At 33.9% G+C, this 24,672-nt stretch overlaps 3 protein-coding genes across 7 annotated transcripts; 2 read left to right on the top strand and 1 right to left on the bottom strand.

Moving 5' to 3' along the window:
• The first annotated feature begins 1,522 nt into the window (after positions 1-1,522).
• Positions 1,523-11,111, top strand: LOC129288672 (1-phosphatidylinositol-3-phosphate 5-kinase FAB1B-like). Of its 2 annotated transcripts, XM_054925379.1 has the most exons (12): positions 1,523-2,342; positions 2,434-3,116; positions 3,624-4,367; positions 4,856-5,009; positions 5,124-5,468; positions 5,721-6,620; positions 6,707-7,038; positions 7,529-7,652; positions 7,731-7,901; positions 8,377-9,873; positions 10,186-10,452; positions 10,795-11,111. In XM_054925379.1, exons 2-12 carry the CDS (start codon positions 2,500-2,502, stop codon positions 11,104-11,106), a joined length of 5,463 nt encoding a protein of 1,820 aa, XP_054781354.1. In that variant the 5' UTR covers positions 1,523-2,342; positions 2,434-2,499; the 3' UTR covers positions 11,107-11,111. The 2 variants fall into 2 exon arrangements, with proteins under 2 accessions (XP_054781354.1, XP_054781355.1); XM_054925380.1 differs by lacking the exon at positions 10,795-11,111 and having other exon boundaries at positions 1,523-3,116; positions 10,193-10,260.
• Positions 11,112-11,261: 150 nt separating this feature from the next.
• LOC129288673 (uncharacterized) lies at positions 11,262-14,409 on the bottom strand. Of its 4 annotated transcripts, none has more exons than XM_054925383.1 (4): positions 14,119-14,400; positions 13,874-13,998; positions 13,465-13,580; positions 11,360-11,531 (listed from the first exon to the last, which is right to left on the bottom strand). In XM_054925383.1, exons 1-4 carry the CDS (start codon positions 14,275-14,277, stop codon positions 11,512-11,514), a joined length of 420 nt encoding a protein of 139 aa, XP_054781358.1. In that variant the 5' UTR covers positions 14,278-14,400; the 3' UTR covers positions 11,360-11,511. The 4 variants fall into 4 exon arrangements, with proteins under 4 accessions (XP_054781359.1, XP_054781358.1, XP_054781357.1 ...); XM_054925382.1 differs by lacking the exon at positions 11,360-11,531 and adding an exon at positions 11,536-11,588 and having other exon boundaries at positions 14,119-14,401; XM_054925381.1 differs by lacking the exon at positions 11,360-11,531 and adding an exon at positions 11,622-12,926 and having other exon boundaries at positions 14,119-14,401.
• Positions 14,410-18,671: 4,262 nt separating this feature from the next.
• On the top strand, positions 18,672-23,531 carry LOC129289535 (uncharacterized). The gene is given in 6 exon segments (XM_054926311.1): positions 18,672-19,155; positions 19,269-19,794; positions 20,373-20,435; positions 20,438-20,870; positions 20,977-21,058; positions 23,244-23,531. Coding segments are annotated over 6 exon segments (1,392 nt in total). The 5' UTR covers positions 18,672-19,095; the 3' UTR covers positions 23,472-23,531.
• The last annotated feature ends 1,141 nt before the right edge of the window (positions 23,532-24,672 follow it).

Genomic DNA, 24,672 nt, shown 5'->3' on the forward strand with positions numbered 1-24,672 from the left:
AGAGAAAGAGTATCATTTCATATCAATGTTTTACATAAAATTTATCAAAAAAAATCATACTGTTAACAAGTTATAAACTATATGTTATAAACTTTGTGTAAGCATAACATATATGATAGATGCGTATTAATTTGGTTGTTAATTATTTTATAATAATTTTAGTGATAGTGCTGTGTGGGAGAGAGGGGGGATGGCATGGTGTGGTCCTTAAATGAGATTTTATTTTATTTTTTTCATTATCCAAGTGTATTTTTCTATTAGAGGCAATTTGTTTAAGGCACTATGAGGTGCAGAATATGTACATCTCTTTTGATAAAGATTCGAACCTTAATTCGTCATATTATAAGAGATTAGTTCATTTTACTAGACCTAACCCCATTGGTGTCCCAAATGATGCAATTAATTTTTTCCTGATAAAAAAATAATGCGTATTCACACCCACGTCTTAATAATTTGGCCAAAAAACACCCAAGTTTTAATAATATTTTGTAATTTTAAAATTCTTATCCCTTAATTGGGCCTAACAAAATTTGATTCTAATCCTGCCAAACAGTTATATACTCTCGACTATATTGTAAATGTTGTTTATAAAATAAAAAAAAACAAACTATATTGTAAGTGTTGATGTTTTTTTGGCCAACATGTAAGTGTTGATATATCTAATATACTTTTTCCTATAAAATAAAAATACTCATAAATATTTTATCCACAGCAACATGTTCCCAGTCTAATGTGTCGATCAATTATTAAATAATAATAAGAAAAATATAACTCTAGATCCCTACACTTTACTCATATTTTGCTATTGATCCTTGTATTTTTTTTAATATTTTAAATTCCTATACTTTTATTTTTTAATGTTTTAAGTCTTTTCAAGATTCCCATACTTTGTTCATGAAGGAATTTAAAACACTAAAAAACAAAAGTTTTGGAACGTAGAACATAAAAAAAAAAATACAAGGACCAATGATAAAATGCGAGAATAGTGTAAAGACCCAAATTTATTTTTTTATAATAATAATATTAATTATTTATTTGTCATTTAATATGGAGTTATATTTGAATTTTAAATAAATAAGCTTGAATAATTCTCATGATACTTCATACTTATCCATTCATACTTCCATGCTGAAATCCTCTTTAAATATACAAGGTGAAAAATAATCACTTATTAAAGAATAAAATAAGAATCAAGTCTAGATCACTGAAAACTTCTTGCATGGCAGTTAAAAGTAAATTTTGTAATTTTTTGAAGTGGTTGAATATTTATGTGTGTGTGTGTGTGTAAAGGTACAACCGATGTATTTACATGTAACATATTTGAATAATGTTGTGATGGGATGCGGCCACGTCAGCAGTTTTCGGTTTCTGGGTCACGCGAATTAGAGAAGGGGACAACAACGACTATTTGCTGCGAAACGGAAAAACGATGGAAGAATAAGAGAATGGAGAGTTGTCACTGAATCCCCACAAAGACAAAGATTTCTAGTTATTTTTTTTTTGTTTTAATTTCCTAATTTTATCGGAAAAAATAAAATTGCTATACAATTACTTGGAGGCGTTGCAATTTATTCACAGAATTACCAATGTCATCCTTCGTCATTGAATTTGATTGATATTCTTCTATATATGAATATTTTGGATGAACCACGTCGGAAGTGGAAGTTTCATGAACAATCGCGATCCAGAATTGAAGCTTTCTTGATTATTAAGATAGAAAAAGGATAGGATCGTTTCTTGGTCCGTGTTTGTTTCCCAAGACTATATCTGAATAACCTCTCTCCGTCTTTAAGTTTTCCGTGCAGAGGAGTCCGTTAACTCTGAGGCGCAATCGTATTCTTTGTGCCTTAATTTGACCGAGAAAAAAAAAAAAACTGTTGTACGTGATTTCAGCGGGAATTTTAATCAGAATTTCATGCGATCCTGCTTCAATTTCGTTTTTGATCACCAGCAGTTTGTCTGATTGGTTCATTAGGTTGTTTAAAACTATAATTCAATCTGGTTCATCTCCACGCCTTCTGAATATTTGAAATGAGAAGTTAACGGTTATGCGTGGAGTGATTGAAGACGACGGATGAATATGACCATTTCAATTAGCATTGTCTGAGAAGCGTGTTTGAGTCTTCTATGTGATGGTAGAGAGAGATCTTCTCTGCTATGAGCTTTTGTTTCTATTGAATTCGGTCACTTTTATGAGTTTAATTTGACGTGGGTTTAGGCGGTAATCCTTGTGTAATTGTGCAGATGGATTTGTGACAGTGGAATTGGTTAAATTCTGAAATGGATAACCTTGAACTTCCTCAAACAAGGTTGTGGATCCTTTGTTGATGTAGACCGCGAAGGTTTGTATTGGAGTTGTCAATACGGTAGCTTGGATCTCATGGAGTGATTTAGTTCTTCTTCTTCTTTGTTTTGTGTGAATTTCCAATTCAGATCGTTGCCTATCAGGAGTGCCAGATGAACCTGTCACAATGAACGGGGAAGAAGTTGTATTTGTCAATGGTTGCTCGACGGAGGACATTCTCTGAAGTTGTGAGCATCGTCAAGTCATGGATTCCTTGGCCACCTCAATCTGAGTCGACAAATGTGTCCAGGGTTTTTTGGATGGCCAAAAACAGTTGTACAGTATGCTATGGGTGTGATTCCCTATTCAACTTAACTAATCGCAGGCACCATTGTCGTCATTGTGGCAAAATTTTTTGTGCCAGCTGTACCTCAAACTTAGCTCCTGCTCTATCTAGCGACCAAAGGAACTTGTCGGATGAGAGGGACAAGGTTCGGGTATGCAATTTTTGCTACAAGCAATGGAAGCAGGGCTTAGCTAGTTGTAATAGTAATAATCAGGTCCTCAGTTTGGATCATAGTTCTTCAGCATCAACTTCAAGCTTTATCAGTACCAAATCTGTTGTCACCGCTAATAGTAGTAACAATATTGTTTGCTCCCTTCCCGTTTCGGTTGGTTGTTATCAACAAGGGCAACAATCTGGTGTGAGCCTACATCGATCATCTATGAAATTAGAAAGTCTTGATAGGGAAATTTTATCAGCACTTAGGAGGGATCTTGTGGCAAGCCTTGGGAATTCATCATTAAAGCAATACGAATACTCAATGAAAGGGTAATGTACCTTTTCAGGTCATTTGTGTCAAAACAAAAATATAATTGACTAATCATCAATTTATACATTTAAAACAATCTAATAACTTTATTGAAACAGATCCTCTAAACTTTATAGATGATATTTTTATTTTATTTCATAATTTTGTTCTATTTAAGTTTTCTATTTTTTTTGTTTTTTAATTTGATACACTTGACATATTTAATGTATTTTCAACTTTAAAATAATAAATAATAAATAATGATCAAATGAGATTGAGCACATCCCACAAGTGCTGGCAGATCTTTTCTTCTTCCCCCTTTTCAAATCACTGGTTGCTCTTGCTTCTAATTTTCCTTGTTAGTTAGTTAGTTAGTTATGATAGAAACAAAGCCGGTTAGACTGGCTACATGGATATAATTTGTAATCAATGTGAGATTGAGAGTAATCAAGAATTACAGCCCTTAATCATGAAGACAGTTTTATGGAACAGTCTGTCTCAGAAAATATGCTTTTATCCTGCTTCAGGAGCGGTGATGAAGAGGATGATTACAGTGTGTATCAGTCAGCTTCTGAAATGAGGCATTATTCAGGAGTCGGTGGCTACTATGGTCAAGCTGATTTTGATGGAATTAACGACATTGATGGATCACAAGTGCATCCTGATGAAGATAACATCAATACAGGAGTTCTATGCAACTCTTTTGAGCACCAATACTTTGACATGAGGGGTTTGGATGAAATCCCGGCTATCATAAAAAATGAAGATGAGCCTGATATGTTTGATGAAAACGAAGCACCTTCTTCTTTATATGTTTCAGCAGATATTGATGCTGAACCCTTAGATTTTGAAAATAATGGACTTCTCTGGCTCCCTCCTGAACCGGAAGACGAAGAATATGAACGAGAAGACATGTTATTTGACAATGAAGATGATTATTATGGGAATGACATAGGAGAGTGGGGGTATGCTCACTCACCAAGCAGCTTCGAAAGTGGAGAGGACCCGAATAGAGATTCGTCATGTGAGGAACAGAGAATGGGCACAAGCAATGTAGTTGATGAACATTTTAGGGCCCTGGTAGCACAGCTGTTACTAGTTGAAAACCTACCAGTTGAAGAAAATGATAACAACAGTTGGTTTGAAATCATCACTTCTCTATCATGGGAGGCTGCTAGGTTATTGAAACCAGATACAAGCCAAAGTGGTGGGATGGACCCGGGTGGATATGTGAAGGTCAAATGCATAGCATGCGGGAGCCGCAGCGAGAGGTAAGTGCCATAATCTGTATGATTTTCTGTTGTAATATCCACATAGGATGTTTTATGTTCTTCATATCAACTAATAAATGTTGGTTTACTAATGGGTTTAAAATAGTTCAAGGGAAAAGTATCAACAAATTGGAAAAAATGCAATTGTCTGATTATTAATTTGTCAGCCTCTTGCTAGATTTGGATATAGCATGGCTAGAGAATGGTCTTTAGATGCATTATGACTTGCGAAATCTAGAAGCCATTAAGTCCTCCTCTGATTACTCTCACGTGTCTTGCTCCGTATCCTTTGAATTGGGAACAACTTTCACAGAAGTAACAATCTATCGCTTTTATAAATTGTCATTAAAGTTTGGATAAAAGGACAAATTATTACTTAATTTAATTTGCATTACTATTAAGCCATAATATGGGACAAAGAGAAGTCTAACTTTCTATGGCCCTTCCTTCCTGCTACTTGACCTGCTTCTTGGATTTTCTATTCACAGTGTGGTTGTTAAAGGAGTTGTCTGTAAGAAAAATGTGGCTCATCGGCGAATGAGATCAAAAGTAGATAGACCTCGCTTGTTGATCCTTGGAGGGGCGCTTGAGTATCAGCGTGTTACCAATCTCTTGACTAGTGTAGATACCCTATTGCAGCAGGTTGTACTTGTTTACCATTTTATAAGTTTAGCGTGGCACTTGCTTGGTTGCTGGAGCACAGCCTATATGTTCACTTTCATGAGTTCATGCTGACAAGTTTACATTCTTTTCTAGGAAATGGAGCATTTGAAGATGGCGGTGGCAAAAATAGCTACACAACAACCTGATATCCTTTTGGTGGAGAAATCAGTTTCTCGATACGCACAGGAATATCTTCTTGCACAAGGCATATCATTGGTTCTCAATGTCAAAATGTCATTTCTGGAGCGCATAGCACGCTGTACGGAAACTCAGATAGCACCTTCAGTTGATCATCTATCATCGCTGAAGTTGGGCAGCTGTGAAACATTTCGTGTGGAAAAGTTTATTGAAGACCTAGGTAGTGCTGGTCATGAAGGGAAAAAATCTGCAAAGACGTTAATGTTTTTTGAAGGCTGTCCTAAGCCGTTGGGTTTCACGGTGTGTCCTTATCTTAATTTTTATATTTCATTTGAAGAAATAAAAATTTTTGCGGCACTCTTTCTAATGAATTGCAGATGGATTATCTATATCCACCCAAATCAATGATTGCTGTCATGTACATCCTTGCTTGAAAAGTATATGCCAGAAAATTTCATCCAAGATGTTTTGTCAATTTTTAGAAGCCATTCGAGTACAACTTGTTTCGTAGACCTACATTAAGTGTTCACTTAGCGCATCTGTTTCTTACAGATTTTACTTCGAGGTGCTGACAAGGATGAACTGAAGAAGGTAAAGCATGTGGTACAGTATGGAGTTTTCGCAGCTTACCATTTGGCCATGGAGACATCTTTTCTTGCTGATGAAGGAGCCTCACAAACAGAGTGTCCTTTGAATGGTCCAATACCTGTGCCCATTCCAGAGAAATCACCGGTCATTGAGAGGTCCATCTCAACAGTGCCTGGTTATCCCATTCCTGGCAGCGAAAAGTCTCTGGGACCTGAACTTGGCACTGAACTACAGAGAGCCAAAAGCATCTCAATTGCTGAGCTTGCCTCACTTATTGGCGGTAAAGAGACCTCCTTGTCTTATGCTCCTTATTCATCTATGCCACCAGGTTCAAGTTACAGCAACTCAACTACCTTTTACCCCTCTTCTTTTCCTTCATCAACTTCAATGTCCTATTATGAGAAGCCTCTTACAAGTGAAGATATAAATAAAATGGAATCTAAAATATCTCTCATGTCGGGAACTTCTGTAATGAACTGTTCTCTTGAAATTATGGATAATCATCCTTCTCCTTCTGTAAATGAATATTGGACTTCAGATAAATTTGCTCATCACATCCAGACAGACACACCTCAGAACAGTCTCAGCCAAATGTCCACGACACTGAGTGCTTTGAAGCTGTCGCCTTTAGAAGTTGGTCAAAGCCATTCCAAAGAGACAGAAGCAGTGAATGAAGAGCAATTACTTGCTGAAGAAGTGTTTCCGCCATCACCTACTGATCATCAAAGTATTTTAGTGTCCATGTCCTCCCGATGCGTATGGAAGGGAACCGTGTGTGAGAGGCCCCATATTTTTCGTATTGCATACTATGGAACCTTTGACAAACCCTTGGGTCGGTTTTTGCGGGACTGTTTACTTGATCAGGTTGGTTCTGTTCCAGAAATAATCCATGCATTTTTATTTTGAGAACTCTGGCTACCGTTCTCATGCTTCGTTTCATTGCATTTCAGAGTTATCAGTGCAACTTCTGTGAAATGCCATCAGAAGCACATGTGCATTGCTATACTCATCGGCAGGGAACCATCACCATATCAGTTAAAAAACTGCCCGAAATTTTCCTACATGGGGAAAAGGATGGAAAGATCTGGATGTGGCACAGATGCCTGAAGTGTCCAAGAATGAATGGTTTTCCTCCCGCTACAAATAGAATAATAATGTCTGATGCTGCTTGGGGATTATCATTTGGGAAATTTTTGGAACTCAGTTTCTCGAACCATGCTGCAGCAAGCAGAGTGGCAGGCTGCGGTCACTCTTTACATAGGGATTGTCTTCGTTTTTATGGGTGATCATTTTTCTCCTTCTTGTATGAATAAGCAAAACTCTGCTTCAAATTTTATTCAACATTGCATTGCTTGTTACGCATCATTCTTCCCAAACTTTCATGCTTGTAATCTAGATTCCCAAAATTATTTCGGATGATCAACTTTGGTTTGAATTACATCTAGTTGAATTGAAACAAACCGTTTGGTTATCTTTAGCTTGACTCAGTTATGCAATAGATTCCCTTCTTATAACCACTTTTTGAAAAGCCTTATAGTTTTTTGTGTCTTTATGGAAATGAGTTTCATTGCGCCCATTCATGAAATTAGAATTGGTTTAGATTTTTCATGTATTTGTGGGAATTATTTACTAGTTCGCCATGTTCATATTTCTCTTGCAGATTTGGGGGAATGTTTTTTTTTTTTGGAATATAGAATCTATAGGTTTTTTGTAGCTTATGCATGTGTTATTTTTGTAGGATTTATTTGTAGATTATGTTCAATTTCTTGCAGATTTGGGCATATGGTTGCTTGTTTTCGGTATGTATCAATCGAAATTCACTCGGTCTACCTTCCCCCATACAAACTCAAGTTTGATGATGAAAATCAAGAATGGATACAAAAGGAGTCAGATGAGGTTCAATATTCACTTTCTTGAGATGTTAGATCTTTAAATATGGTTGTTTGATCGCAGACGTGATTTGATGTGTAACAGGTGGTTAACCGAGCGGAGCTTTTATTTTCAGAGGTACAGAGTGCTCTTAGTCAGATTGAAGACAAAAGAACTAGCTCAATGCCAGTTAGTAGTGGACTTGTAACACCTGAATCTGGGAGCCAAGTTGCGGAACTAGAGGCCATGTTACGAAGGGAGAAAGATGAATTTGAGGTGAGGCCTTTAGTTCTAAATGCTTGAATTTGGAGCCTTGCTCTAGTTAGTTCCTTATCTTGTAAGACTCATTTTGATTATTTGGGCTTTTATAACAAATTAAATTGAAGTCCTTTTCCTGTGAACATGGTAAATATAAGAAGTTTTTGAGATCTTAAAATGGGTAGTGTCCATTGACCATTGAAATTGATCTGACCAGCTTTACCATGTGCCTGGTAAGTGTGAAATTGCGCGGAAATTTGCTATGTTTAATGAATTTATCATGTGAGGTTCCTGTTCAATTTTTAATTTTGCCACCTCCTCCTCAATTTCTTTCTTTGTTTTTCCCCTTCTTCTCGTTCTTGATATCTGCAATTTATACTTGATAACTTTTGTAGAACTTAGGGGCAGTTTTAATAATTTTCACAAATGAAGCAGCATATGAATGCTATGTACTCAAGGCTTGTGATTCGATCTTTCTTTTCATTTTACGTAGGAAGCACTTCATAAGATTTTAAACCAGGAAAAGAGAAAGGGCCGGCCTGGGGTTGACATTCTGGAAATTAATCGGTCGCGGAGGCAGTTATTTTTCCAATCATATATGTGGGACCACCGCCTTATCCATGTTGCCAGCTCAGCTAATTTTACAAACGAGAGTGATTTAAGCGGTTCAATTTCAGATGACAAGACGAGAACCACGGATGAAAAATTGAAAAGTGGGATGTCCATGCCAGGTTTCAGGAGTAGTGATTGCATTCTTATGGATCCGAAGCTTCTCGAAAGCCCTTATCTGGTCAGAGGAGGACATGGTAGCAAAATTTCCCAAGGTGATGATATATTTGATCAAGAAATTGACTGGGACAAAGACACAGAACATGAGAAAGAGGATGAACCTGACTCTTCAAATCTTGGGTTAGGCATTCGCAGATCTCTTTCTGAGGGGCATTATCAATCCATGTCTTACTGTTTGTCTGATACCCTTGATGCAAAATGGACAGGTGAGGATTCAGGGTTTGAAATCCTAAAGGATAACAATTCTGTAAATCTTGATGAGTTTATGGCAGATTTGAGCACCGCTATACAAAGAGACATGTCAAATCAAGGGAATCATGCAGAAGACAAGAATGTTGTCAAGAATATGCCGAAAGGACATGATACTATGGAAGACTCTTTAAGCTGGCTAGGAATGCCGTTCATAAACTTCTATCGCTCATTTAACAAGAACTCTCTAGCCAGTTCCCAGAAGTTTGATACACTAGCAGACTACAATCCTGTGTATGTATCTTCCTTATCTTCCTTTCGGGAGATGGAACTACAAGGCGAAGCAAGGCTGCTTCTTCCGATTGGAGTTAATGAGACTGTAATACCACTGTTTGATGATGAGCCCTCGAGTATCATATCGTATGCACTAATGTCACCAGAATATCATGCACAGCTGATTGATGAAGGAGAAAGAACAAAAGATGGAGTTGAAACAATGCCTTCATTGTATTTGTCTGACTCGGGAAATTTCCAGTCGTTCCTTTCTGCTAATGAAACAACTTCTGATTCTCAGATAAGTTTTTTCTCAACAGATGATACGTTACCATCCTTTTCTGCCTCACGTAGCACATGGGTAGGAGATCCACTGGTATGTACAAAGGCCATGCATCCCAGAGTTTCCTTTGGAGATGATGGTCTCCATAGTAAGGTCAAATATTCTGTGACTGTTTACTATGCCAAGCTGTTTGAAGCCTTAAGAAGGACCTCTTGTCCTTCCGAACTTGACTATGTACGGTCCTTGAGTCGCTGTAGAAAATGGGGAGCTCAAGGTGGCAAGAGTAACGTATTCTTTGCAAAAACCTTGGACGATCGATTTATCATCAAACAAGTCACCAAAACAGAGCTTGAATCCTTTATTAAATTTGGTCCTGATTACTTCAAGTACCTTTCTGATTCAATATACCAGGTGGGAGGTCCAACATGCTTGGCAAAGATTCTAGGAATATACCAGGTACTTGTATGTTATCCTCAAATGTTCCAGATTCTAAATTATTTATTTTATGAGCTAAGGAGAAAACTGCTATAATGTTTCCTCATGAGATGAAAACTTTACCAGGCATTGAGCAGGCAACTAATTAAGAGGAAGATTTAAAAAAAGAAAAAGAAAAGGAAAGGAAAAGGGGCCTGCTTAAATTGTCCAAAAAGTTTAAATGGCCATGTAATTTTTGAAATTTTCTCTAGAGAGCAAATGAATAAATGGTAATGTTTCTTTGCTGAATAGCATATGATAAACTCTGTTTAACGATTGCTTTGTCCTCGAAAGGTTACAGTAAAGCATCCTAAGGGGGGGAAAGAATCAAGGATAGATGTCTTGGTTATGGAGAATCTTCTGTTTGGGAGGAATGTGAAACGACTTTATGATCTCAAAGGATCTTCCAGGTCTCGCTATAATTCGGACTCTACTGGGAGCAACAAAGTTCTGCTGGACCAGAACTTGATTGAATCAATACCAACTTCTCCCATTTTTGTGGGAAATAAGGCAAAACGGTTGCTAGAGAGAGCTGTCTGGAATGATACTTCTTTTCTTGCTGTAAGTATTGAAGAGCTATTTATATCTGATGTTCTTTCTTGTAATGCATGCAATTTTTTCTTTTCTTCCTAGCTTTGGAGAGGTTTCTACTATCTGAGGGATCAATTTTCTTCTATATAATGCTTATTATCTCATGGTGCAGAAACCAAAAAAGAAAAGAAACAATGTCCATTCCAAAACAACTCAAATATCAGATCTATTAAAGTGAAATAATAGAAAAGCAACGCTTGTGTCTATTGATACACAGAGGATTAGCTAACCCCAAATTGAAAGGTGTAAACAAACATTCGCTTCATCTTATGCCCCATTATTTCCCTTGTTTTGTGTCTTGTTCTTGTGCAGTCGGTCGGCGTAATGGACTATTCATTACTTCTTGGGATGGATGAAGAGAAGCATGAGTTGGTGATTGGAATCATTGATTACATGAGGCAGTATACATGGGACAAGCATTTGGAAACGTGGGTAAAAGCTGCTGGCATCCTTGGAGGCCCCAAGAATGCAGCTCCAACGGTAATATCACCCAAGCAATACAAGAAAAGGTTCAGGAAAGCAATGAGCAGTTATTTTTACATGCTTCCGGATCAGTGGTCTCTTCCACCTAAATCCCAGTCTGATTTATTTGAAGAGAACACACCGTCTACTTCAGTTGAATAATTCTTTGATGCTTTCTTTTTTTGCTCTTCTCCTCCTCCTCCTCTCTCTCTCTCTCTCTCTCTCTCTCTCATTATATAGGTTTTTTGTTTTTTTCATTTTTAAAGCTGTTAGAAGATGCAGAATAAAGAGAAAAGAGGCTGTTAGAAGCCGCAGGATGTCTGTATGAGGAAAGAAATATTTGATGAGCCTGTATATGATATCTGTGTACAATAATCTATACATAGTGAATGTAACTAGCATCACAATATGTACATTTATACGTGATAAATTTCTCAGAGTTGTACTTATTAATTGGATAGATCAGATTTCAAATGTATGTAAGATCTTCATCATATTCTGCTTGCATGGGTTTAGATATTGTCATCATTTTACTAATGGCAATGGCCATTCTTCTTTCTTTCTTGTTTATTCCTCGTTGGATACAGCTGGTGGGGGAGATCAAATTCAGGATTTGCAGGAATATGAGCAGAAAGATTCATGAGCTAGGTCAGAGAGATAAAAATTATATATTAAAAAATATATGATATAAAAAGTTGTATGATTTCTCAATTAAATCACAGATTTGTTATATTATCATCAAAAATTTAAATACATGTTTTAATTAAACATTTTAAAAATAAAAAATGTTTACTCAAGATTATTCAATATAAATACAAGACTTTAATATTTTAATTCACCAACAAAATTTGGAAGATTTGGACTATGAATGATGCTGCTCCTTGTGCAAGTGTGATTGAACAATGTTGATGTAAGTAATGTATAAAAGATAAGTAAAGCAAGTTAATTGTGAAGAATAAAAATATGTTTAAAAAAAATATAGTCATAATTACTTTAACTACGTATGTTTTATAAACTGACTCTAATTATAAAAAGTTTCCTATCAATTAATCAGAGGAAAATGAAATGGTGAGGTCCAAATTCAAAATCTCATAATTTCAATGTCAGTCTCCCTCCTAAAAAATTTGATTCAAAGAAAAAATAAATAAATGGTGAAAAATAAAAAAAATAAAACTTTTGGTCACTCAAATTTATCTCAATTATTAACTTTGATCTTTTAAATTTAATTTTTATTAATTTAGTTTCTTAAGTTTGCTCTCAACCATTGGCTTGGTCTTCATTACTTAAAAAGAAGACAACATTGTCAAAATTTGTTGCTTTAGATAACATGATATTAATGCCAACCATAATAAAAAAATGTAATAATTTGTGTAAGAAAAAATAGATTCAAACATTTAAAAAAAAATAAAAGAACAGATTGTTGTGTAAGATACTAGATTGATAAAAATTAAAATATTGATTGGAAGGCTTTTTGTATACAAGTTTAATTAAAGGGTTAAGAATCATATTTGTTCCTAAACTATACTCAAAAGATTACAAATAATGATAAATTCAACTAAATTAATGTCTCACATTATTTAAAAAATAAATAAAAGATTTAAAAGTCTTAATACATGTTAGTTGATGTCATTAAAATTTACAACAAAATTCCAAAAACAAAATACACGAGGTATACCGATATAATTCTCATAGAATAAGATAAGGAATTAGACTTTTCAAATTAAAATGAGTTCCTTAGAGTGAGCATCAAATTGAAATATTGAACATCTATAGCCTAAAAAAAAAAGGTCTATGCCAGAAGAGAAATTATCTAAGAGTAAGAAAGTCAAAAGGCCAAAACAAGAGAACGATGAGAGAGAGACACCAAGCAAAGGCAAGAAGAGAAGATTGCAAGATTGAGCGGCAAAAAGAGGGAAATACCAAGTCGAGAGACGCAGAGAGTCAAAATGTGAGCACAACAGCAAGAGGGATAGGCGAGACAGCTACAGGAAAGGAGAGGGCAAGAGAGACAACTTGAGTCGAGAGACAATAAAAGTGAGAGAACTTAGAATTGATGAATACTTAGGGTTTTTTTTTTTTTCATTTGCCAAATGATACATTTCAAGATACAATGGATTAAAAAATAGAACCGAGTTTGGAGGCTGCTCAAGCCCAAAAATTCAATTATCTTAAAAAAATTTATTTTTCAAGCTCAAACTTTAATTCAAAAAAGGCTTTTAAGTTTAACCTTTCAAACTCAGTTCTTACTCTCAACTTTAATTGTCATTTTAAAGTGAAAAAAAAAATCACTAGCAATAAAAAGATGTGCTTGGATCACAAACAAACTATTGCCCTAAAAAGCATTTAAATTTGTTTATCAGCTCCATTGAACTTACAAGTGCGCGCTGTCTTGTGATTGGTGTACTTTAGTTTGTTTATACATAAACACACACACGTTCACAACACACTCACAGCTTGTTTTGTTAAGTGATAAGGATTTATATGGTTGTTGGTTCAGCTGGTTGGGTCAGATTTCAGTACCATCGAAGTTGAAGTGTTGATGAAGGCAAAGACGTTGAAGCGAGAGGTTCATTTTTTTGCCTTTTACGATCTGAAGCAAACTTTGTTGAAGCAGAAGATTCATGATCTCAGCATCTCTGAGCCCAACAATAACACAAGATATATCCAAATTAACTAGAATTAAATTATGACTAAAAACTCCAAAATCGGAGGGAATATTCCTAGATTGAATATAAAAAACTTATATACTTAATTAAAGTGCTTTTTTCTTTCAATTAAATCGAAGCACGTAGATTTTTTATATACCATTTAGTATATAATATTTTTTATTATTAATATTATTATTTTAATTTAATTGAATAAATGAAAGTAAAAGCTAAAAAATTAAGGGTTTTCCGTAGAAAGAAATATAGAGAAATATGATTTGAACCTTGGAGGAAAGGTTGGTGCTGGAATTCGTTGAAGCCGAGGCCCTTCATCGTATCCTTCGCAAATAATCTCTCCAGTACTCTCGTCTTTGTAGCAAACTATTCCCTCCGATTCATTCTCGTACACCTGTTCCACCGCACATCTACAAACCTCAATTTTTATATTTTTGTTCACTGGCTTTTAGATATCATGTTTAGGTTTAATCAAGCAATCAATTATGCAATAGTTTATAGAGAGAGAGAGAACCTTGTCGATGGAAGCTGAGGTTGTGAGTATGAATGGAGGGGCCTTTCCGAGTCTGAGAGGCAAACGAGTTCGTGGGGACATGTAATCTCTGTTTGCAAACTTGAGAAACGATCCAGATTTGCGAATTAGGATTTGAGATGAAGCACACTGAAGAGCCATAAATTAATGTTGTGGATTGTGACGAAGAGCACAAGAAGAAGAAGAAAGAGAATGGGTATGGATATCTTATATAGTAATACGATATTTATTGGTTGATGCGTCACGCTGCTTCTGGCTTGTTTCCTCTTCACTGGTTGATTTGACTATTTCTCACCTCACTCTATACTCTAAACGTCCTCACGCCAGAAGTCTTTCTTTCTTTATTTCTTTCTTTCTTTTTTAATGCGAGTGCTTCTTTTTCTTTTAATCTCAACCACTTCTCTTTTATATATATATATATATATATATGTACACACACTACGTGTAATGAAAATATAAAATAATTATATATGTATATGATTAGGATGATATGCTAAAATTGTAATATAAATCACTTTCTTCAATCTCATGAAAAATCTTCTAAATTAATTTCAGTTTCTTGTTCTTGGAGATTTGAATCACAAGCTTTTGAAGAAGATAGCTCCTCATTTGATTGCAATTTCCTCCCAAAAATCTTTTCATTTTTTAAAAAATCTAGAAAATCTCAACTATGCAATTAAAAAAATCTGTATAGCACAATCGATCATTTCAAATGAATAATCTTGTTTTGGGACTATAAAATAAATAAGAAAGAAACGATATAAAAATTTCCCTTATTTGGAAAAAAAATTTAAAAAAAAGGATTATTAATTAGCTAACAAAGCAACAAAAGCTGCACGGATGGCAGATTGGCGATAGCAAAGCTGTTGAAGAACTGCAATATAATTGAACGCTAAAAGACAAAGTGACAACGGGAGAATTTGGTAGTATGAAATATAAAATAAACAAGTTTGGTTTGTTCAAAAAAAAAAAAACAAGTTTGGTTGGGCAAAACACGGAAAACAGTTGCGGGGAAAGGGGACAATGAAAAAGTTAGGGCCGCTATCAACAACACACAGACGGCCCCTAATATTTCATTAATTATTCTTAAGGGCATTTTAGCTAACAAATAATTAATTACTCGTAGAAACCTGTAAAGTGTCCTTAGGTTCAAATTAGTCTCTAAATTACAGGTTGAGAATTGTTTGGAGCTCTAAACTCATCTTTTATATAATATTTTTTTTAACTTTTAAAATAATATTATTTAATTTTTATCATTAATAAAAATTAATTTTGATTGTTAATTAATTTGAAAATAAAAAAAATGGTCTCAAAAATAAAAAAAATGACTAAGAAAATTTTAGTGAATCATTTTCTATAATTTTAAAGCTATTTTCTATCATTTTTTAGTTAACTAATAACTAAAATTAACTTAAATTTTAAAAAATATGTGAAACAAATGAGTTTAGAGTCTAAAATGTTTTTAGACCTATAATTTAAGGGTCAATTTATTCATTTATCTTATATTAAAACATACTCTTTCTGTTTCATAATACAGGTCATCTAAAATCATTAATAATGAATATTGTATTAAATAAGTTAGTTAAATTATTGGATTAAAGGGGGGGAAATAAGAAAAATATTACTAAATATTGCTTTGAAGTTCTAAAGAGTAAACAATTTTACGTGTATTTAAAACGGAGATAGTAAAAAAAAAAATAATAGTTAAAACTAAACCATGAAGAATGCATATTAATAACCTGACCTGTAGAGCATGTTATGAGTGTCCTCCGAGCTGTGGGCTTTTGATGATGACATTGGATTGGAATGCAAATGGGCCATTTGTTTCCCAAATTTTTTTTTTGAAAGTTGTAATAAATGATAATCTTCATAATTAGTGACAGAGCGAGGCATGTTAGCGATCAAGCTCCATGAATATACTCCCTCCGTTTTTATAATAATATTATTTTAATTAAATCTTACATAATGATAATAATAATTTATTATTTAATTAAACTCATATAAAAACATAATAATTTTTCAAGTTTACCTTTAATAATATTATAATTAATATTATGATGGTAGTAAAAAAAACATACAATTAATAATTTATTTTATTTTTTAAAGTAAGAATAAAATTATTTAATTGTTTAAAAATTTCATTGTCACTTTTTATATTAAAAAATAAAATAAATTTTTTGAAAATATTTTATATATAAAGACACAGGAAATATGCCATCTTAAGGTTCATAGAGGTATCATCAATGACAGAGTGTTTAGAGATGCGAAATCTTTGCGCAATCTGGTTGGCTTCAATGACCTGCTCATGTGTTCATCGTATCGATGACTTCTCTTCATTTTCGACGCTTCTCTGCTTAATTGGCTTAATTTGGCTAGATTTTTGCAGTTGCAAAGAAGTAATTAAGACTGAATATCTTGCCTTTCCAGAAATTTTCTCAGAAATAAAATGAAGCCAATTAAAATGTAGGCCTTCAACAGCCACCTCCTTCTGTCCTATACATCTGCATCATTCATCAGACTTCTACTTTCACTTATTTCACCTCTCACAGTCAGTGTATTTGACCATCACATTTTTATTGTTTCACTTTTCACATTCCCATAAGAGTAATTCGCAGGGGATATATTGGAGAAGAATCGTATAGCAAGATACAAGACAATGTCCGTCTTTTAAATCTTATCTTTCAAGTTGAATTAATTTGAATTGATATTGTAAGATTAAATTAAAACAAATAAAAAAAAAATCAACTAACCAAAACGACGTTTGACAACTTTCTGTTCATCATTTAATTTCTTTTGAATCCACGAACAATCATGCTTGTATCATTCAAATAATATAACTAAGTAATCATCACCGCGTTGGTCTTTGTAAAACAATGAAATACTTTATAATCACTAAATACAAAGTCTTGATTTAAGTATATGTGAATGTAAAAACTATCTTTGAAAAAGATACTATCGAGTGAGCCAAATAATAATTCAATTAGATAATCATATAAACAATAATATTAACAAATAAATTCAGGAAAAAAAATCATATTCTTTCCCACTCATAAATCATTGCAAGGTATAGTATTCACAAAACATTGACCCGAAAAACAAAACTAGAGTGAGTATTTATTTATTTTAGTTTAATTATATTTATCATTTAATTAAAATAATCATAAACCTTTCATTTTCAGATTTATTTTAAATTTATTCCTTAAATATTGTATGTGATAGTAAGATATTATTTACTAACAACTAATAACTGATCATTTTAGTATCAATAAGAAACTAGTGATTTTAATAGTTTTATTTAAAAAAAGAAAAAAAGGGAACACAAGAACAAGGAACGCTAAGCCTAACTTTACCCCGAAAAAAAAATAAAAAAAAAGAAACGCTAAGCCTAAGAAAGCCGTACATGATCGGCAAAATGCCAAAAACACATAGGGAGGGCGAGGAAACAAACCGTACGATCTTTTTTGTTACCAGCAGATTTAAGCTCCATAGGCTCCTGTTTCATACATAGATACTCATTGCTTTATTTATTTATTTTTAAGAAAATTACAAAAACATACACCCAAACCTATGCATATTAGATAATGGATAATCAAACGTGGGTTTTTGATAAATTTTTAGTTTTAATTTCTTTCAAATATTTTCTATCTCACCAAAATCAGTCGGCAGATATATATTATAACAAATCAATTTTCATTTCAATGGTTCCCAAAACTGTAAACACCACATGGGACTGTACTCTCAGTCCCACGAAGACAATAAATGAGTGAAGCCCATCAATTTGCTCATATTTTAATCCTTTTGGATTGGCAATTCACATTTTAACTTTTCCCATCGTCCTACCCAAAGCAGGGCACAACAAGCTCTTGCTTTCTACTTTTGGGATACCTTTACATCATGTAAGTGGTATATAAATATTTCAACGTTATATGTTTATATATAAACAGTTTAATGCACCTAAAATTTCACTCTTCACCTTGGGAGAATATGTGATCCTCTACCTCATTCATATTTTTTTTAAAAAAAAAAGATTAGATGCATTTTTGAAGCATTACGCAGAGCCTGAAATCAGTTGCATTGTGCATGACCGCATAACATAAATTTGACATTATATATTGACGTAATAAAAGTAATAAACTATGTAGAAAGTTCATTTTTAATTTTCATTTATTTTCAAACACAATTTATATTCTGTATTTAACTAATAAAAGTGCCAAGAACATATAGCTCAAGTAGCATGAACTATACCAATCTCTCATGCGAGTTAAAAGAGGGAAAATTATGTGTATGGTGAGAAAAAAACAGTACAAGTCATCTTTATCTTGACTATCTAACTAAGAGATAGACTTTGATTTGGTAGGGGAGAAAGGGTTAACACAAAAAAAAAACTCTGCAAAATAAAACAATAGCTAGACATACTACTACTGAATAATAGTACAATGCATATTTTATAGTTTTGTCTTTTATTTTTGTTCTGCTCTTATCATTTTGAAGTCCCAAAAGCTAAACCACGCTTGGTGAGCTATTAGTTCATGACAACCAAGATGTTAGCATTTCAATATTTCATAGTTTAATTTGTGTGTGTCGTTCCCAAAGCTCCCTTTCTTTTCATGGAGGTACTCATTCGTCTTGTTGCTCATCCAAAATATATTTCTTCGAGACAGAAGTGGGCAGAGTCTGAGTGAGCTGGAACAGGGGTCTCTGTTTTTTTGCCTCTTGTCCCATGCGAGTCATTTTTTAAAAAGCTGTACTTTAGATCCCGCCTCCCTAATTAGTCCTTGCTTTTTCCCTTGTTCGGTATGCTGTTTCACTGCCTCTTTGGTCCCTTTCTCATGACCCACTGTTCCATTATATGACCCCTTTCGAGTCTAATGCGACAACACACAAAGAGTCAAGGCCCTTCACACACACTCTCCCAACCACCACACCCACCTTCCTTCCTTCATATCCTCTGCCTCTGCCATGGATCTCCCCAACCACAAATACTTTCGACCTTCTCCTCTTCTGTCATCTTCAAATGGGGTACGTTTCTTTTCCTTCTATTCGTTTCTCCTGTGCTTCAATGTGATTCTCTATTCATTACTCTCTCTCTCTCTCTCTCTCTCTTTTTCCCCCTCTTTGGGTCTGTGTTTCAGGAATTGGAGGGCAAGATCGACTTGTTTGGGAGGAGCAAAGAAAACCCATTTCCAGACCCACTTTGCAAGCTCAATCTCAGAGAGACCTCTGAGTTTGTCAAGTCATTTCCAATGTCGAATGGTGGAAGCACAGAGAGCAGGGGCTGTATTCTTCAGGGTTCGACTCAGAGAGGGAGAGAAGAAGGCTCTAACTCGGTCACAAACAGGAGATTGGAGACTCCTTCAACTCCTGGTAGACCTGTTTTCTGCTTTACGAGTGTTGGAAATCTCTCGAGGAAGAACTTTCCTTCGAAATGGGATGATGCAGAGAAATGGCTCATAAGTAGCTCTTGCCATGACTCTCCTGCTCATACTGTGAAGGTATCAGAAAATTCAAAGGTTAGCAGCCAATGTGATAACTTTAAGAAACAAATGGAGGATCTCTCGGAGAAATCGAGGGTTACGGAGGAAAGGGCATCGAACACTGTCCCAAGCTTTCAAGGGTCCGTGTCTTTGGACCACCATAACTCAGACATGGTTCTAAAAGGTTAGAGTATGACCGCACTATCCACTATCTTAACCTCAAAATCATTCTGCCTTTTTCCCATCTTTTTCATTCTCTGTTCTTTTTTCTAATTTGTCTGTATTAAGTTCTTTGACTTTTGCCTTTCTATAAAGCTTTTTTATCTTATCTGGGTTAAGGGTCAATATTATTGGGATTTGAGATGGCTGCTAGACCCAATTTAGATTTGGTCGCTTATGCTTGGAAGAAATTTGTGGTTTTTATGGTTATTTTTAACCTTGGAACCAAAATTGTTGGTAGGTTCAAGATTCTAAAGTTTTGTAAACTCTCATTTCTGTGTTCCATAAGTTGGTTATAAAATTATACAGACACTGTCTTTCATAGTTGGAACAAAATCACAGCTCTCTGGTACTAGAATACTTCAAAATAACCTGAGAAGCTTTTAAATTGACAGTGGCACAATCTTTTCAAAGACCATCATAAGCTTTTTGTGTTCAAGGAGTTAAGGAAAGAGAACCTGAGTGAATGGTGGAAGTTATAACTGAATTCAAGTCTACCAATAGAATAAGCAACCCTTTGACAGATAGTGACTTGTAATGCAGACAAGTTCACAGACAATCCAGACCCTATTCTGCCTAAATTCAGATATTCAGAACCAACCAAGAAGCGTTTCTTTTCAGAAACCCTGGTGGTGAGGCAATGAAAGATGCTTGCACGGAAATGGTTCATGAGGTTCAACACAGAGATGTTGGGACAGAGATGACTCCTCTTGGAAGTTCAACCACTTCAAGGTGCCACACACCCTTCAAGAGCTCATCCCCTGCTCGCCATAATACTCCAGCTAGCAGGTCAGGACCATTGGTCCTAGCAAACCAAAACGACACTGGCTGTACTATTGATGTTATTCAGCTCGAGGAGTGCCATTTCGCTAAACTGCAATTAGGAACACAGTATGGTTCAGTCACATCAAATTGGAGCTCGAGGGAGGAGGAGGAGGAGGAGATATCAAAGAGCTTGAGACATAGCACCAGCCAGAAAGCTGATATAGACTGCAGAGCTGCTACATGGGAAGAAGAGGAAAAGACCAAGTGTTGCCTCAGGTAAATATTTAGAAAGAGTGAAACATTGTTGTTGCAGCACACATTGTAGTTCCACATGTGTCAGATAGTCAAGTTAAGAACTACATGCTTGTGATGTGAGTGACAGGTATCAGAGAGAAGAAGCAAAAATCCAAGCTTGGGTTAATCTCCAAAGTGCAAAAGCAGAAGCTCAATCAAGAAAGCTTGAGGTATTTAAATATTATTCAACCATCATTCCCTTTTTACTTCCCCTTTGTTGAATCATGGTTAGTTTGCATTCCTTGCCTTATTTTCTGAAGTCTTTAGCTTTGAAAGTAAGACAATATGTTTGTTCAAATTATCAATGCGAACCCAACTGAATCTGTCTAGTTGGTAAAGAATGATTTCATAGGTTCCCTTGCTGCTCTTGTCATATTTGTGTATTGTGAAAACGGACATCAGTTTGTCTAGTAGGGACTTGCACTTTTGCAAGCAGTTTGAACAGTGAAAGTCAAGATAAGTCCAGATTACTGTGTCTTGCGCATGGATTGGCCTTGTACTGGACGCTGAGAAACCCAGTATCTTAATAACTGTGCATACAAGTTAGATACCTGAGATGCTCATGCTGATACGAGTTGTTGATTAAAGTCTGAGTGTTTAGCCTGGCATGTGGTTGGTTTCATCTCCTCGAGCCACCCGCAGCTCCTAATGGAACACAAACCTTATCTGTTCTTTGACCAGTCCCCCTGCTTTGAGAGTGATCCTCAATTCAATACGGTTCCCCACACCATGCCCTCAAAAATAAAATACCGCACTAAAAGCCTGAAAGTCAAAATGTTGCGATATTGAGTGTACCAGGACTTAAGGAGTGCATGTGATAGTTTGCTTTAGATATAGTCTTGGGAATAATGAGTCAGCCATGCTCAGTCGCACTTGTTCTCTGTTTCTTCCTGTTCAACTTTAATATAATAATGAGCATTATTATTTTAAGAGAGCTCACGTTGGGTTCATTAAGTTCCGAGCTCAGACCGTGGACGGTAGGTGGGGGAATCAGGCAATAAGCTGTAAAGCGTATTTTACTATTGAACTCATAAATAATATTGACAAATCCCAAATTTGAAATGCTGGCCAGTACCCCTTCCGAATAACATCTTTTAATAAAATAATTATTTATTTTTAAATTAAATATTTTTTATTAATTTATTTTTAAACTAAAAATTTTTTTATATTTATTCCTATTTAATAGGGTGTTTCACCCCAAAAAAATAAAATAAAATAATATATTCAATAGTAGTACTTTTTAAAAAAAATAATAATATACTTTAAAAGACTCAAAATATTTTATATTTTTAACATTTAATTCTTTAAAAATGATTTATATTTTTTAAATGGAGGAAGTGTAAGATATCTGTAGTCTTTTTTATTAGTCATTTTATGAACTTGTTGAGGCCTTAAATAGTTTTTCAAACATGTCATATATTAGAAATTGTGATGTAGAGGTGGTATATAATAGTGGGTTAACCGATTAAGTGTAATTAATAAGGATTATATTGGTAGACTTTGGCTAAGTGTTTTATGTGTGTAAATTAGTCGAAAATGACTTATATTTAAGACCATAAAAGTATTCTCTCTCTCTCTCAATGTTATAAAACACTTTTAATCGAATTACAATCTTAGAGTTAAATGATTGTCTTTAAAATTTTGTACTCTCTTTTCACATTCATAATTATTTGATAAGGTATTTCAATCAAAAAAGCCTTATTAATTACACATTTAATTAAAGGGTATTTTTAAAAAAAATCTCATTAATTGCACTTTAAAGGATCTAAAATATTTTATATCTTTTGGCATCTCGCTTAAAAAAAAAAAGTCTTATATTTATAAAGTACTCCTTCCTATCCTTTTTTGAATGATCAAAGAATGCAATTAAAATTAATAGAATTAAATAAATATGCTATAAATGCAATTTTAATAAACACTCTTTTAAATGTGAGTAAAAAAGAACAACAATTAATAAATGCTTCAAATAATAGGTTGTTTCTTTTAATTAGAAACAAGAAAGCCCTTCAAAAGCTCTTATTAAAAGTAATTATTATAATTGCTATAATTACTCCTTCTAGCTTAAATACAAGGTACTTTGCAAAACGTCAATAATTAAAGCTTAAATACAAGGTACTTTGCAAAACGTCAATAATTAATCTTTTTTCAGACACCTTTATTAAATGTATTGTAGATGTTATATAAAAGAATTTAAAGGTGATTAAGATAGACTAATCTTAATGAAAATTTGAAAGTGAAGAATAAGAGAAAGATTTCAATGAAGAGGACTGTGTATTTGCTGTTTTAGTCAAATTTTCAATCAGTTGAAGAGCGAGTGATTGGAACGAAGGTGAAAATTGAGTGAACGTTGTGCAGGTGAAAATACAGAAGATGAAATCAAACCTGGAAGAGAAATTGATGAAGAGGATGGCAGCGGTTCACAGAAAAGCCGAGGAATGGAGAGAAGCTGCGAAACAACAGCACCTGGATCAGATCCAGAAGGCGACGGAACAAGCTCACAAGATGATGAACCGCCATAACCCTCATTTCTCAAATCACCGATCCTGTGGTTGCTTCCCCTGCAATAATAACACCCATTGCTAACACCAAATCTCTATATTTTGATTCTCTTCCTGAAATTCCAGATTAGCTTTTTGGTCGTCATTTCATTTGCCCTCCTCTAAAAGCAAATTAGCTACCAAAAGTATAAATAAATGAGTTTTCTACTAATCACTTAGTTTCTGCAATTATCAATAAAATCAGAGATTTTATTAAGCAAGATTGAACGATTATGTTTGACCATATTTTTAGGAAAGTAAATAAATGTGTGAATTAGTTATCTCGTCAAGCTCCTACTGACTATCTTTATGTGCTTATTTTTGATACTCCGTCATTTGGTCGTAGTAATTTTTTGCACGCTAACATAACTTATCTTGTTAGTTAGATGTCATTTGATTAAAAAAAAAAAAAAGAAAGCATAAATAATGAAGAAATTAGGAGCATCGTAGAGCAACTATAATTCTGCCAAGGATATTTTTTTAATTCTATTTATAAGTCACTTCTAATATGTTTTATTAATATTGAGAAAAATTTTAAAATTCATTAATTTTGTCTTAACACTTAATAAGTTCTCTTTACCCCTATTAAATATATATATTTTAATAATATTTTTTTCTCCAATATTCAATAGAGGCTAAAAAAAATTTATGATAAAAATTTAATGATGTGATTTATAAATAGGATAAAAAAATTTCTCTCTACCCTATAAATAGGATCAAGGGAAGTACTAACTAGTAGTGGAACCAAAGCAATAAGTGTGGGGAGCCAATTTTATGTTACCTGAATTTTTATTTTTAATTGAAAATAATTTTATAATACAGTTGATAAAATTTTCAATAATTAAAAATATCTTCTTTATGATTATCAATATATTAACATTGAAAATTTTTAATAATAAATTTTCCCAAAAATTCAAGAAAAAAGTTTTGCAAAGAATGTATATATAAAAAAAAAAGAAAAACTTGATTATAAAAATAGAAAAGCTTATATACTTGATATGCTTGCTTTCAATTAAATAAATACATGTGCATTATTCATTTCATATGAAACTCTTGTTATTAATATTATTAACATATTAAAATTCATTTGTTTTGATTTAATTAGATAAAAGTATATTAAGTGTTGAGTGTGCAAGTCTTGTACTATAAAAAATTCACACTTTTATGATTTAGAAAAATGGTTGTCAATAAAAATGAAAAGAAATTAATAATATATTCATATTTTTATCTATTAGTATTTATAAAGA

Source organism: Prosopis cineraria, unplaced genomic scaffold (assembly GCF_029017545.1).
Source record: "Prosopis cineraria cultivar Desert tree isolate PC_DT_omini unplaced genomic scaffold, ASM2901754v1 PC12, whole genome shotgun sequence".
Lineage (NCBI taxonomy): Eukaryota > Viridiplantae > Streptophyta > Magnoliopsida > Fabales > Fabaceae > Prosopis > Prosopis cineraria.